This window comes from Prionailurus viverrinus, chromosome D1 (assembly GCF_022837055.1).
Source record: "Prionailurus viverrinus isolate Anna chromosome D1, UM_Priviv_1.0, whole genome shotgun sequence".
Taxonomy (NCBI): Eukaryota; Metazoa; Chordata; class Mammalia; order Carnivora; family Felidae; genus Prionailurus; species Prionailurus viverrinus.
Window position 1 is genome coordinate 58,263,789 of NC_062570.1, and position 16,697 is coordinate 58,280,485.

The 16,697-nt window shown below is 38.7% G+C and overlaps 1 protein-coding gene across 1 annotated transcript in view; it reads right to left on the bottom strand.

Annotated features, from left to right (window-relative positions):
• Positions 1-16,697, bottom strand: part of MRPL48 (mitochondrial ribosomal protein L48) — a 62,138-nt gene that overhangs the window by 31,933 nt on the left and 13,508 nt on the right. The window contains exons 6-7 of the mRNA XM_047823203.1: positions 11,756-11,808; positions 8,876-8,913 (exon numbers count right to left, since the gene is read on the bottom strand). Coding sequence (XP_047679159.1) covers positions 8,876-8,913; positions 11,756-11,808 — 91 coding nt within the window. The remainder of the gene's footprint in view (positions 1-8,875; positions 8,914-11,755; positions 11,809-16,697) is intronic.

The window sequence follows — 16,697 nt, forward strand, 5'->3', positions numbered from 1 at the left end:
GCAAAAGACAGAGGATAAATGTTCCAGGGAGAGGGAACAGCATGTGCACAGGCCAAGTAGGACACCACTTGGCACATTCAAGGAAGAGAAATGCTGTCAGTGTGCCTGAAGCAAAGTGAAAAGGGCACAGAAGATACCAGAGACTAGAGCAGGGGTGGGAACACACCACTCTCGGCCTTGTGAAGGGTTTGGATTTCAAGCTGAACAGCCTAAAGCAGGGAAAGTATATGACTGGTATGTTTTTAAAAGATCTCTTTGGTTGATGTATGGACAAGGGGGTGGGGAAAGAGAACGTGGGTAGGTTAGGAGATTCAAGCAGTAGCCTTGGCTAAGTTGTTGTTGATCTCACTGTATCTACATCCCCCCCCATTCCATCCTCTAGAGCTTGCTCCTCAGCCACAGAAAGAACGCTTGCCATTCTGTATAAGCCACACACTTGTCGTGCCTCTGTGCCATGCTGGGCGGCCCCCCTGCCGGGACTACACCTCTCGGACTAGTGAAATCCTAGCCAGCCTCCAGCGCCAGCTCAAATATCACCATCTCCATGAACCTACTCTGTTGCCCTAAACATACAAAGACCATCAAATTTACTTCGTGGTTATAATTCTTGGATACTTCCGCTTTATAGTGAAACGTCCTGTGTAAATAAAGAAGAAAACTCAGATTGCAACCACCATCTTTAAGTACACAGAAACTGAATCACCGCCACCACCACCCCCCCCCTGGTTTCAAAAAGGTGATCTTTGAGATGGTGACACATCTTAGGCGAAAGCGCCACACTGCCTGCCTCAGCCTCTCATCCGCTGGAATTCCTTGGCGAATAAGCATTTTCAAATTCAGTTTAGGGCAATTCCTATAATTAGAGCAGCTGGTTAATTAAAAAGCTGGTTCAAGCTACTGTTAAATTAACCATTTTCCCCCTTAAATGAAAGGTTTTGGTCAAATTACCAGTGTTTAAACAGCTTAATGAGCCAGTTGTTTACGTTATAAAATGTACCAGTTTGAAAGCCTCTGATTTCTAATAAGTTCAACTGAATTCTTCCCCTGCTCCTAGTCATCAAACTGGCTTTCCTGCTGTCACATTAACATTGCAGCCTCCTAAGAGGAAAGGCAACTCTTTTCACTGAAGACACAGAACCCCAGGGTTTCAAAAGGAGGCTCTGAAGATCTTTCAATTAGCACAATTATAGGATGTAATCAGTATTGACTTCTCCCACATCACATCCCTTTACTTTATATATGCCAGCGTGACTGTCCTTCAGTGTCCTTGCTTATTAAACTGAAAACTAAACCCATTAATCTAGGATGGGGTAAACAATGCATTTTACTTATTTCTCTTTCAAAATTAGCACAAGTAATTTTAGCAGGACTATGCTGGAGAGAAAGAGAAAATTACTGGGGTAGCCCCAGTCAGGATTAATTACAGGATATTCTCTCCATTCAGATCCTTACACAACACAAGGGCAGGTATACCCCAGCACCTGACAAATAGTATGTGCTCAGAAATTGCTCTTTTTTTTTTTTTAAAGGTTTTTAAGATATTTTACCAAGACAAACTACAATGAAAAACTTTTCCAGTTTTTCTAATTATAGTACACTGAACTACCTGGATTTGAATGTGCCAGGTTTCTCTGATTCCATCTTTTTGCTCATGCTGTAATGAGAGGACTCTGAGTTCTCTTTATTTAAGCTCCTTAGATTTCTTTTTATGTATTTACTTCTACCTCTCTATGTACGTTTAAATCAGTAAGAAAAAGACAATCACTACAACCATGCCCATCTCTTGGAGAGATCAGCTGGGATGGTACCCAAGCCCACAGAGAGAATGACGGGTAAAGGTAAGAATAGGGCACTGCTCCCCACTCTTTTCTGAAAATCGTTATAATTCAATCTTGGAATTTCTGACGTTAAGGATATCTCAAAGAACTCGTGAAAAATGTCAACAAAACTATGTCCTTTCAAGTAGAATTATCTTGGCATGCCAGCATTGGTGAGCTTCTCTGGGCCTTCTAGGCACTAGGATTCGCTGACAACAATTATAAAATGGGCAAAGGAAAAGACAAATGGCAGGTAAATATATGAAAATACAGTCAACCAACTAGTAATCAAAGACATGCAAACTACAAATACAAAGGATAACATTTTTTAACTTATAATATTACCAAATATTAACAAAATTTTTTTTAACGTTTATTCATTTTTGGGAAACACAGAGACAGAGTGTGAATTGGGAAAGAACAGAGAGAGAGGCAGACACAGACTCCGAAGCAGGATCCAGGCTCTGAGCTGTCACTACAGAGCCTGACATGGGGCTTGAACTCATGAGCCATGAGATCATGACCTGAGCCGAAGTCAGACACTTACCAAACTGAGCCACCCAGGCACCCCATAATATTTCCAAATATTAAAAAAAAAAAAAAATAGTAGCATTCAACGTTGATGAGTGTAAAAAAAGTGGATTCTCAAATACCAAATAAGTATAAAATAGCACAATCTTTCTGGAGACCAATTTGGTAATGCACATCAATAGCTGTAAAATGTGCATTTCCTGGGGCACCTGGGTGGCTCACTTGGTTAAGCATTCGACTCTAGATTTCAGCTTGGGTCATAATCTCATGGTTCATGGGTTCAAGCCCTGTGATGGCCTCTGGCAGCACAGAGCCTGCTTGGGATTCTCTCCTTTCTCTCTCTCTGCCCCTCCCCCGCTCTCATTCTCTCTCAAAATAAATAAGTAAACATTAAAAAAAAGAATGCACACTTCCTTTGATCCAACCAGTTTGACTTTTAGAAATGTATTCTAAGGGGCGCCTGGGTGGCTGAGTCCGTTAAGTGTCCAACTTTGGCTCAGGTCATGACCTCGCGGTTCATGAGTTCAAGCCCCACATCGGGCTCTGTGCTGACAGTTCGAGGCCTGGAGCCTGCTTCAGATTCTGTGTCTTCCTCTCTCTCTGGCCCTTCCCCGCTCGAGCTCTGTCTCTCTCTGTCTCTCTCTCTCTCTCTCTGTCTCTCTCTCTCTCTCTCTCTCAAAAATAAATAAACATTAAAAATTCTTGAAAAAAAAAGGATTCTAAGTTAATAATCAGACAAGAATACAAATACTGATGTACATGGATGTTTATCATAGTGTTCTTTACATTGAAAAATCCTATGGGAATGCAAGCTGGTGCAGCCACTCTGGAAAACAGTATGGAGGTTCCTCAAAAAACTAAAAATAGAACTATCCTATGACCCAGCAATTGCACTACCAGGTATTTATCCAAGGGATACAGGTGTGCTATTTTGAAGGGACACATGCACCCCAATGTTTACAGCAGCATTATCAACAATAGCCAAAGTATGGAACGAGCCCAAATGTCCATCGATGGATGAATGGATAAAGAAGATGTGGTATATATATACAATGGAGTATTACTCGGCAATCAAAAAGAATGAAATCTTGCCTTCTGCAACTACGTGGATGGAACTGGAGGGTATTATGCTAAGTGAAATTAGTCAGAGAAAGACAAATATCATATGACTTCACTCATATGAGGACTTTAAGAGACAAAACAGATGAACATAAGGGAAGGGGAGCAAAAATAATATAAAAACAGGGAGGGGACAAAACATAAGAGACTCTTAAATATGGAAAACAAACTGAGGGTTACTAGAGGGGTTGTGGGAGGGGGGAAGGGCTAAATGGGTAAGGGGCACTAAGGAATCTACTCCTGAAATCTTTGTTGCACTATATGCTAACTAATTTGGATGTAAATTTTAAATAGATAAATAAATAAATAAATAAAATTAAGTAGTAGAACAATAACAACAACAAAAATCCTAGAGACAGCTTAAATTTCTCTAAATAGAAAACTGTTTGAGTAAATTATGTTTACTCAAAAGGATCCCTACAGGATCTTTTTCAATAGATTTTAACATGCCCTATTTGATCCTAGCTTTAAAAACAAAATAAAACCCCCCAAATCCTCAGATTTAAGTACCTTTCAAATACTAAAATATACTATAAAACTATAGTAACCAGTAGTATTAAGAAGGGTTAGTAGTGGCATCAAATATACAGACAAATCAATGGAACAAAGTTAAAATAATCCCAGATCTATATGGAAACTTAGTATATGAGTTTCAACCTATGGATTTTTCAATAAATGGATGTTTCGATAAATGTTGAAACAACTGACTACCCATTTTTTTGGGGGGGTGTGGGACTGCATCCCTACTCACTTCTAATTCCACATGGGTTACATATATAAAGGGGGAAAAATACCAGAAGATAACATGAAGATTAAACTAATCCTGGAACAGATATCTTTCTAAGCAAGTATCAAAATCTAGAAATCAAAGATTAATAAACTTAGGTATATAAAAACGTAAAACTTCTTTCCAACAAAAAACACAAAAAGAAACAGATAACTAGAGGCAATGCAAAGCAGAGATGACAGAAAAATGCTAATTTCCTTAATATATTAAAACTATGTAAAATGAAAAAGCAAACAATCCAATAAAAAAATGGGCAAAAAATATAGACAGGCAGTCCATAAGGAAAGAAATACAAATAGACAATAAAAATATGGAAAGATGATAAACTCTCTCAAGAAATGTAAATTATGAGACATAATTTTTTACTATCAAAAAAATAAGATTTTTTTAAACCCAGTTTTGACCAGAGAATAGAAATGTAAATTAATACAACTTCTCTGAAGGGCAATCTGATGATACTTACCAAAAATTTTAATCACAATCCATTGACTCAGCAATTTCAATTCCAGGAATTTATCTTACAAATGTACAGGAACAAGTTCACAAAGAAGTATAAAGATTGTTGCTGCAGCATTTTTTTGAAATAGCAAAAACTAAGAACAACCAATCCAGCATTAAGACACAATTATACACATGTAAAATATATATGCTCTTATATGAACACAACTTGAAAAATATATAAGAAATTGTGATCAGTAGATACCACTGGGAAGTAAGACTGGGAAATAGAAAATTCAACTTTTCATCATACACCTTTTTGTACAGTTTATATTTACTTTTATCCTACGCATCCGTATAAGTGCATTTACAATTCTTAGTTAATAATTTTAATTGTAATAAAAAAAAAAAACTTTACTCAGAACACATACCAGTTCAAAATGAATTTTGCCTCTAATTGACAGGTAAGAGAAGAGACCAAAGCTAGGAAATAAGTGCATTTGATCATAATCTCTTTTTAAAACAAAACGAAACAAAATAAAATGAACATCTAGCAAAATGTTAGTAATTGCCCAATCTGGGTTTATGTGATATATTTTTTTTCCCTCTTCCGTATTTTTTTAATCCTTCAAAATAAAAAGTGTAAAAGAGAAAAAAAACACGTTAAAAAAACAAACACAACACCTTTCCTGGACCCCACATTCCTCTCCACCTCCTTCTAATTCTCTCTGCTCCTGCTCAGAGGTCATAAAAACATTGTAACAGCCCTCTCTAGCTCTCCAACCCCTATTCACTTGTCAACTCACAGTTGACTTCCACAACTAGCCCCACCCCACCTACACAACACACTGTTTTCCTAAGATCACCAGTGACCTCCATGTTGCTAAAGACAAAGAATGTTAGGGTCTTATCTTTCATGATCTCTCAGCAGCACCCAGTGCTAACTCCAACATAGTTGACCACTCTTTCCTTCTTGAAACATTCTCCTTGTGTCTGACATGAAATTATACTATGCTGGTTTTCTCCTACCAGTTTGGCCTCCTTTTTTCAACCTCATTAGCCATCTCTTTCACCCTCTACCCAGTTTTTAAATGTTGGAGTTCCTAAGGGCCTGATTCTTGGGCCTTTTCTCCACTTGTTCTCCTCACATCATCCCATTCACTGTCATGACTTCAATTAACATTGAGAATATGATGGTTTCCAAATGTACAGTTTCAATCCAGACCTATAATTTGAATTCAGTATCAATGTATCCAATGGGCTACTATCCTCCCCATAGACACTCCAATTCAACATGTTCAAAGCCAGACTCAAAATCTTCCCTTCAGGTACCTGGGTAGCTCAGTCAGTTGAGCATCCTGACTTTGGCTCAGGTCATGATCTTGCTGCTTGTGGGTTCAGGCCCTGCCTCCAGGCTTTGTGTTGACAGCTTAGAGCCTGGAGCCTGCTTCGGATTCTGTGCCTACTCCTCTCTCTGCCCGTGCCCCACTCACGATCTGTCTCTCTCTCAAAAATAAATAAACGTAGGGGCGCCTGGGTGGCGCAGTCAGTTAAGCGTCCGACTTCAGCCAGGTCACGATCTCGCGGTCCGTGAGTTCGAGCCCCGCGTCAGGCTCTGGGCTGATGGCTCGGAGCCTGGAGCCTGTTTCTGATTCTGTGTCTCCCTCTCTCTCTGCCCCTCCCCCATTCATGCTCTGTCTCTCTCTGTCCCCCCCCCCAAAAAAAAAAAAAAAGTTGAAAAAAAATAAATAAACGTTAAAAAAAATTAAAAAACAAAATCTTCCCCTTCGAACTGTCCAATATAAGGCAGTACATTCAAAATAACTATACTTATATCTTCAAGGTAGTAGAGACATATTCACTATGGATTAAGAAAAAAAAAAAGATTATAAAACATTACATCATTTGTTCCCATCACTGCAAAACAAACAAAATCCATCTCTCTATCCACCTACTTATGTATGTATGTATCTATCTATGGAGAAAGAGATATAAACGCCTAGAAAAAGACCTGTTAGGATACACAACAAAATGTTAAACAATAATTTCTGAATAGTATTTTTATTTTCTGTCTACTTCAGCTTCTTCTTGTGTATATGTATGTTTATTTCCCATATTCTTTAAATGCATGTCTTTCAATTTTATAATTAGATATTCTTAGTTATTTTTTTTAATCTCCTGATAGGATGCCATATGAAGTTCAGGGCACCTGAATCGGGGCACCTGGGTGGCTCAGTTGGTTAAGCGTCCGACTTGGGCTCAGGTCATGATCTCATGGTTGGTTCATGAGTTCTAGTCCTGCATCCATCTCTCTGCTGTCAGCAGGGAACCTGCTTCAGATATTCTGTCTTCTTCTCTCTCTACCCCTCCCCCATTTGTACTCTCTCTCAAAAATAAATAAACATTTTTTTAAAAATGAAGTTCAGGGCATCTGTTATGAAATTTTCTTGCTTAAATGGTTTAATTTAAATCTTGTCAAGCTTTTAGAGCTAACTTCCAAGTTGTAGGAAGGAGACAGAACATGTTCTACAACACCAGTAGGAAACAATCAGACAAATCAAGAAGGGAGGACATTCTATAAGACAGATGGTCTGACCTAGTCAAAAAGTTACTGTTATGTAAGTGATGAATCATGGGACTCTACTCCGTAGCCAAAAGCACACTGTATACACTGTATGTTAGCTAACTTGACAATAAATTATTTTTTTTAATGTTACTATTAGAGAGAAATAAAAAAAAGTGGTAGAACTGCTCTAGATTAAAAGTGACATAACAGTGAAATACAAAGTGGGAAATTTCACAGGCTTTTGGTTATAAACAATGCCCAGAAAAGACATTTTGCAGGTAATTACGGAAATGGATAGAGTATTAGATGATATGGGAGCATTACTATTAATTTTCCTAAGTAAGATGATAGTATTGCAGTTCTTTAACAGAATGTAGAGAATGTCTTTATTTCTAGAAATGCTGAGCTGTTTAAGAGTGAAGTGTCTTGATGCCTGATAGAGAAAGCAAAATGTTAACAACAAATTATTCTAAATGATGGGTAGAGAGGCACCTGGGTGACTCAGTCGGTTAAGTGTCCGACTTCGGCTCAGGTCATGATCTCACTGTTCATGGGTTTGAGCCCCACGTTGGACTCTGTGCTGACAGCTCAGAGCCTGGAGCCTGCTTCAGATTCTGTGTCTCCCTCTCTCTCTGCCCCTCTCCTGCTCACACTGTCTCTCTTCAAATAGATGAATAATAATTAAAAATAAATAAATAATTGGTGGGTAGAAAAGTGTTCACTGTATGTTCTTAGGGAAAAAATTCTTTCAAGACTGTAAGCTTTCCAAATGGCAAGGACTGTCTCCTCTCAACGTTGTATCCCAGCACCTGAAACACATCTTGGTACAATAAATATTTGTTGAGAGAATGAATAAATAAAAATAAGCCCATATATTGAGATGCTGGGCAGTGGGGCTGGTAGAAATGGTGATGCTCTACATAACTGCTGCCATCTTCTGAAAAAAAATAATAGATGTAAAACCTCTTCATGTACTGCCTGACATATGTGAGGCGCTCAGTAAACATTAGTTCCCTTCTTTTCTCCCTTTCCTTTGCCTCTGACTCTTTAGGCAGATGACAGATGTCATTAAAATCAAACAACTACTTTGAAACTTCTCACATAATAGACAAAGTAAAAAGGGAAAGTAATTGGGTTGAAGCATATTGAAATTTATTGAGTTAATCAGATTGAATGGACATTTATTTTGGACAAAATACTGTAAGAAAAGCCCTTGCCTGGTAGATGATAGACATGAAATACAGGTCTGAAATAGTAGCAATTACAATTACAATAATTAATTTTAGGTATTTTATCTCATTGAATCTTCAAATAATTCACAGTAGCTTGTACTATAATTATCCTCATTGTTTTAAGTGAGGAAAGCAAGCTATGGCGAGGTAGCCAAAGGTCACAGAGTAAGTATGCAGTAGAGCTGGAATCCAAACTTCCTATAGAGCTCTTGCTCTTAACCACTACTTTAGATTCTTGCCCATTGCCCAATTCCACGTGAGGGGTGGAATGTGGTCCCAGCCACTCTTCTCGAAGATATGTTAGGAATCTTTCTAGACAAAATTATTACAGATCATTAGAGGGTCACTTAAAGCAGGCAGACTATATCAGGAAATAACCACATACCTGCAGAACAGATGGGATTTTCTCCTGAAGTTCTGAATCTAAAAAGAGGGAAAGAGTATGCTGAATAAAATTAGATACCCACATTTAATCTATACCATTACCAAAACGTGTATGCCTCTCATTAAGGATAAGTCAATGCTAGAAATTCCCTTATTCCCTCCTTCCCGTCTTTCCACAAACATTATTAAGTGCCTATTGTGTGCCAGACATCCTGAGGGTATAAAAATAAGTAAAATGCCTCTCTCTATAGTCTAGTTGGGAGAGAGACATGTAAATAAATGTGAGCCACAATACATTGCTGATCCAGAATGAAAACTTATACAAGATTTGGTGGAACATGAAGGAAAATGTGGTCATTTCTGCTAGGGGGGTAAAACTGTTTGACTGGAGTTTTAAAAATGAAGAACTGTTCTCAACTATTTAGCCTTAAGGAAAAGCATTCCAGGGAGGGGTATGAAAGTGGTATGTTTGGGGAAGAGCAAGCAGCTGGATATGGGAAGAACTTAAGCAGCAGGGAAAAGGGGAGTTGGTGAAAGAGGTTCTCCTGGGCCAGGTGAGGAAGAACCTCGTACGCTGTGATAAGGAGTTTGGTCTTTATATAGGCAGTGGGAAGCTCTTTGCCAAGTTTAAGCACAGGAGTGACACGATCAAGTTTAAGCTTTGGAAAGTTAACCTTGGCAGCAGGTGAGCAATGAATGGGAAGAGGTGAGACTGAGGCAAAAGAACTAGTGAGGTGGTAGTCTTGCATTATTAGAACATGCCCAGGGAGAGGAGAGGAAAGGACAGCAACGACTGCAGACTGAATACAGAAACCAAAGAACATGGAAGAGAATAATCCGGCTCTGTCAGCTCACTAGGTTATCAGGTTCAGCATCCTGCGAAATTTTGAAACTAAATTGAGGAACAAGTTGGGAGACAAGCAGATCTGTGATTAAATGCTGACTCTACCATGTTCAAACTGTGACCTTCAACAAGTTCTTTTAGATCTCTGTAACTCAGTTATCTCCTCTTTAAAATGCAGATAATAATAGTATAATCCCATGAGATTGAAAATCTATCTTAAAGTCTCTGAGCCAGTTTCCTCTTTTGTAAAATGACAATATTTATATTTGTCCTGTCATGTTTTTGTAAAGATTAGAGAGAACATGTAAAATGGTTCTATAGTAACTACTTATTGAAGAGTTGACTGATTAATGATGGAAAAATAGATTACGATGGAAAGGGAATAATAGGAGAGAGGCCTCAATAAATGTAAAGGATTAAAGAAATCATTCAGGCTCATGACTGTCATGTGGTCCAGGGAGATATACAATTCATTGTTTTATATTATATGGCCGCCACACATAAAACACTCAGTGAATATCTCTACTGAATAGAGAAATAAACCACCAAATGCCATTCATTATCATCTAGAGAAGATGGGAGGTAGCAAACTATATATGCAAGGCAGTGAAAAAAGAACTTGGGTTTGAATCCTAACTCCAACAACATATTAGCTATGTCATCTTAGAGCAATTAATTTACCTCTCTGTACCTAAGTTATTTATGTATAAAATTAAGATAATATGACCTGTTTCACGAGATCACTATAAGGATCTATTCGTTCATTAAACAAATATTTATTAAATGCCTACTATGTGCAAGACACCATTCTAGGCTCTAAGGATACAGCAGGAAACAACACTAACAAAATCCTTATCTACATGATGCTTATATTCTAGGGGACAGATAGGGAAGACAATTTAAATATCTGGTATCTGCACACATACATATATATAAAATGTGTCAGGTGGTGATACCTGCAATGAAGAAAAACAAAGCAAGGTAGGAAATAAAGTCTGACAGGGGTGGAGGGAGCTATTTTACATAGGGTAGTCATTGTAGACCTCTCTGATAAGATGACATCTGGGCACAAACCTGAATAAGGTAAGGGGGTCAAGCCATATGGATATCTAAGGGAAGAATGGGCAAAGATCCTGGGGTAGGAGAGTGCTTAGATCATCAAGGACTAGAAAGGGAGCCACCAGTATGGCTAAAACTGAGTAAGTAGTAGTATGCGGATGAGGGAACAGATTATGTAAAGCCTTGCAGGATATGGTGGGGTGTAGATTTTATTTTGAGTAAGATGGGATACCGTTGGAGAGTTCTGAGAGAGAAACTTGATTTTAAAAAGAACCACTCTGGGGGCACCTGGGTGGCTCAGCTGGTTAAGCCTCCGATTCGAGTTTGGCTCAGGTCATGATTTCACTGGTCATAAGTTCAAGCCCCACATCGGGTTCTGCACTGACAGCTCGGAGCCTGCTTGGGATTCTCTCTCTCTCTCTCTCTCTCTCTCTCTCTCTCTCTCTCTTCCTCTATCAAAATAAATAAAAAACATTAATAAATAAATGGGCCACTCCGATTAGAAGACAAAACTAAGTTTTGTCAAATACAAACTAAGTTTTGTCTTCTATCCTTCATGCTAAAATCAAAAAGGAGGAGGAACAGTTAGGACGCAGGATGATGGTAATAAAGAAGATTAGAAGGAACTGGTCCCTAGTAGTTTAGCAAAACAGAAAGCATGAGACCTGAAACTGGAGGTGAGAAATGGTCTGATTCTGTATATATTTCATAAGTAGAGCTGAGAGGATTTGTTAAAGAATTGGATGTACAGTGAGAAAAATAACAGTGTCAAGACTGACTGCAAGAACTTTGGCCTGGGCAACTACATGAATGGAGTTGTCATTTACTGAGAATGGGGAAAGAGAAAGATGGCAGGAGAGTTAATACTTGAGATGTTTAGCAGACACACAAGTGGAGATGATGAAAGACAAATGATGGGTGAACCCTAGGCGAGTACAAATATTGGCTATATTTAACCACTGTTATTAATATCCTTACCTTAAGAGAGAAAAGACTTGCTTAAAAATGGTATCATTCCTTGGACACAGCACCTACAGCAAAATAGCCATGTTAGGACAACCTTAACCATTCATAGCCTTCCAAGGACTTCTTCAAAAAGAGGCTAGAAACTCAAAGCACACAAACCAAAAAGAACCCAAAGGCTCTTGTCTAGCAAAGATAATGTCCTTCAGTTGACAACAAATATGTAGGCAAACCAAAGTCATCTTCTTTCTTATTCCACCCACTATAGGAAATGCTAAAAAAACCAAACCAAAACAAAACAAAAAACCCAGAAGTTCTCTTTCCATGCTGCTCTTTTTTTTTTTTTAACCTTATTTTCCCTTTCCAATTTAATCTATTTTTTTTCTAACATCAATCAACAACTACGCATCTGCCAAGCACAGGTACCATGCAAGGGACTTTCTTAATTCTTCCTTAATTTTCAACGCACTGCAAGGCAATTTTACAGGTGAGACAGCTGAGGCTGTCTCACTGTTTTACTGTTTTACTCCAGAGGCTATGCCTCTGGTACAGCATAGTCTCAATAATAATAATAATAATAATAATAATAATAATAAATGCCAATATCAACAAAACAATGACAGGAGACAGTAGCAGTGGCAACTTCCCTGAGTTTCCACCCTCCCCAGTTATTTCAAGCTCACTCTGCCCTACTGGCATCCATTTGAAAGATCAGTGGTAGGGGCGCCTGGGTGGCGCAGTCGGCTAAGCGTCCGACTTCAGCCAGGTCACGATCTCGCAGGTCTGTGAGTTCAAGCCCCGTGTCAGGCTCTGGGCTGATGGCTCAGAACCTGGAGCCTGTTTCCGATTCTGTGTCTCCTTCTCTCTCTGCCCCTTGCCCGTTCATGCTCTGTCTCTCTCTGTCCCAAAAATAAATAAACGTTGAAAAAAAAAAAAAAAAAAGAAAGATCAGTGGTATAACTTTACTACGGGAGTGTTTAACATAGAGGTCTTTTTATAAAGTAACTAGATAATAAATACTAAATGTCCTAAGACTCTCTAATGTAAAGAGACAGTCCTGTCCTCTACGGGTAACAATTTAAATCCCTTCAACATGTACATGTTAAAAACCTATTACACAAAGAAAGTCTGAGAAACTGTCACAGATAAGAGAAGCCTAAGGAGACATGATGACTAAATGTAATGACTAAATGTAATATAATATCCTGGATGGAATCCTGGAACAGAAAAATGACATTAGATTTAAAAAAATGAAAGAAATAGGAAAAAATATGGACTTTAGTTAATAATATATCAATATCAGTTGATTAATTTATGAAAAGTGTAAGATAATAATAGTCAAAACTGGATTGTGGTATGTGGAAATTCTCTGTACTATCGTTGCAACTTTTCTGTAATTCTAAAACTAAAATAAAATAATTCTAAAACTAAAATAAAATAAATTTTATTTTGGGGTCTGGATGGCTCAGTTGGTTAAGCTTCCGACTCTTGATCTTAGCTCAGGTCATGATCTCATGACTCGTGAGATCGAGCCGGGTATCAAGCTTTGTGCTGACAGCACAGAGCCTGCTTGGGATTCTCTCTCTCCCTCTCTCTCTGCCCCTCCCCTGCTTACACACTCTCTCTCTCTCTCAAAATAAACAACAAAAAAATAGTTTTTTTAATATAATAAAATAAATTTTATTTTTTAAAAGGCTGTTATATGCCAACTACTGTGCTAAGTATTAAAGGGAATATAAAAAGAAAATGTAACAACATAGACAGACTTTGAAAATATTACACTAAGTGAAAGAAGCCAGTCACAAAGAGCCAGATATTGTATGACTCCATTTATATGAAATACCCAAAACAGGCAAACCTATTGAGAAAGAAAGTAGATTAGTGGTTGCCTACAGCTAGAGTCTGAGATGGTGGGGATGACACCTAAGGGATATGGGGTTTCTTTTTGGGGTGACCAAAATGTTCTAAAATAGATTGTAGTGAAGGATGCACACTGTGTGTGTGTGTGTGTGTGTGTGTGTGTGTGTGTGTGTGTGTGTTTTAAAGTAATCTCTAAGCCCAATGTAGGGCTTGAACACATGCTCTTCCATACTCTACTGGATGAGCCAGCCAGGCACCCCATACTCTGAATATATTAAGTCATTGAATTGTACACTTTAAATGGGTGAATTGTATGGTATATGAATTGTACCTCAACAGAGCTGCTAAAAAAGCGTAAGCACAATCCCTGTCCTGTAGGAGTTTGAATGGCTGGAGATACAGACATACATCTATATTAAACAGCTAAGTGGGCACCTGGGTGGCTTGGTTGGTTGAGCTTCTGTCTGACTTTGGCTCAGGTCAGGATCTCATGGTTCATGACTTTGAGCCTGGCATCCAGCTGGCTGCAGTCAGTGCAGAGCCTACCTGGGATCCGGTCTCCCTCTCTCTCTCTGCCCCTCCCCCTCTTGCACTCTCTCTCTCAAAAATAAATAAGCCTTAAAAAATAAAATAAAATAAAAATAAACAGCTAAGCAATATACCACAAGCATTATATGATTTAAGACAAAATACACGATACGAATAATAAGCACCTCTGGCAGGAAATTCAGGTGGAGATGGCCAGCAGAAGTCCTTAGCGTTTGGGGTGATACAGACACTGAGAATCTGCTCAAAGTCATGAACATTCTCCCCAGAAGATTCACCCATACACCACTATGCTAAACTAAGAGCTCCTCAGGGGCAGAGGTCTTGTATTCTTCTCAGGCACGTTGTAGACTTTCAGTCAAGGTTTGTTTTTGTGAATAAATAAATGATTAGAAAGTGAATGAATGCCATTTATTAAGCACCCACATCTATTTTGTTGAGTACCTATCATGCATCTGAATCAGAATAAGTATTATTACCTCATTTTACAGTTGAAGAAATGGATGTTAAGTAATCTACCCAAAGTCAAACAGCCACTATCAGAACTAGCATAGGATCTTAGAATTCTCTGGCTCTAAAGTCCATAATTTTCCCACCATCTATATCCTCTCTCATATGTGTTAGTGCTTAAGAAATTGGGCTGGGGGTGATCAAATTTAGGAAAAGTCTCTCAGAGAATGTGAGGTCATGAAGATTGGAAAGGATATGAATTGATGGAAGGAAAGGCAAAATGCATAGGCAATCCTTAAAACTGCAATTAAACCAGATATTAAAAGACTTTGTAATTATGTGCACAATATGCTTAACCTAATATTAGCCAGCATAAAAAGCAGGTAGGCAATGGGGAGCCTTGGGAGACAGGAGCTCCAGCCACCAGCCATCACAACTTGGCCAGTACTTCCCCTCTGTGAAGCTGGAGCAGATTAGTCTAAGATTCCTCCAGGCCCAAGGTCTACCAACCGTGACAAACAGAATAGAAATGAGTGAAGAAAATATATTAAGTGGGTTACCTCATACAGAAGAATTGGATGGGAAGAAAGATCTAGAGGACACTGATTTTTCCTCACTTTAATCATTCAGATTTCTGAGTCTCTACAAAAGCAAAGGATTTAATTATCTAAAAGCCAGGATTAAGGGTTGACAACTTTCTGGAAGACATTCAAATTGTAGCGTGAACTCTCCCTTTCAGCTCTGGGAAATGTGATTCCTCTTCCCTGCGATGCTCGATGCTCAATGCTCGGCATTATTTATCAGAATAAAAGTAATCTATTTTGGGACTGTATCCACAAATACCCACTCCCTCCCAATCAGCAAATGAAAAGCAGCAATAGCTCCACAGCAAATGGGAGAGGAGGTGGTGACGCTAGTGAATGAATGAATGAATGAGGACACAGCTGCTGCAGTGGGTTACAAAAATACTTGTGCCATGAGCTCAGGAGCCAAGAACCAGGGGACTGCGCAGCTACAGAGAACTGAAGTCATGGGGAGAAATCTATACGGAACGAGTATCTTCACACACCCAGAACCCCAGGGTGAGTGGTGACAACAGTGAGTCAGGGGCCCATGAAAGCAACTGAAAGTTGTTTTACAAATATTAACAGAATACATTTCTATATCAACAAATATTTAAAGTAGCAGTTACATCATGTATTGAGTACCTTCTTTGTGGTAAGCACTTTGCATATACTATTTCAGTTCATCTTTATACTAATCCTCTGATAGAGGCATAATTGAGATAATTGCATCCATTTTATAGAGGAAAAACCAAAGGTTTAGGAAAATTGCCCAAAGTTATAGGTTTGATAAGAGGCACCAAGAATTCAAACCCAAGTCTGAGTGAATCTAAAGTCCATGCCTTCCATTCTACCACACTACCTCTCAAAAGAATGATACTAATTTATATTAGTATGAAATTCATATGCTAATAATAATGGCATCAATAATCCCACGATTCGCTGAGCACCTGCTATATGCCAAACATCATTTCCCTTAATCCTCACAACTATTTGTGAGGTAGGTATTTCTACCCCCATTTAACTGTGAGGAAACCAAAGCTCAGAAAGATGAATTCATGTGCCTAAAGCACACAGCTGGCAAGTGGTGTTCTGGCCAACTTTTTCCTAAGTTCTTTCAAAATTGCTTTTGTTTGTAGTTTTCCCTTTGGCCAAGTCTCTTCCTCCTATGTTTAATATGTTGACTGTCCAAGTCCATCTTTGCACTGAGTCTTTATGGCTATTAGGAGAACAGATTATAGATTCACACAAACCTGGGTTTAAATACTGAAACTTCCATTTTAATAGCTAGCTGTCTGATCTTTGGCAAGTCACTTAAGAAATATTTGGCCTCTGGGGCGACTGGGTGGCTCAGTCGGTTAAGTGTCCAACTTTGGCTCAAATCATTTCTCAGTTTGTGGGTTCGAGCCCCGCATCAGACTCCATGCTGCCGGTTCAGAGCCTGGGGCGTGCTTCAGATTCTGTCTCCCTCTCTCTCTGCCCCTCCCTACTCATGCTCTGTCTCTCTGCCTCTCAAAAATAAACATTAATTTTTTTTT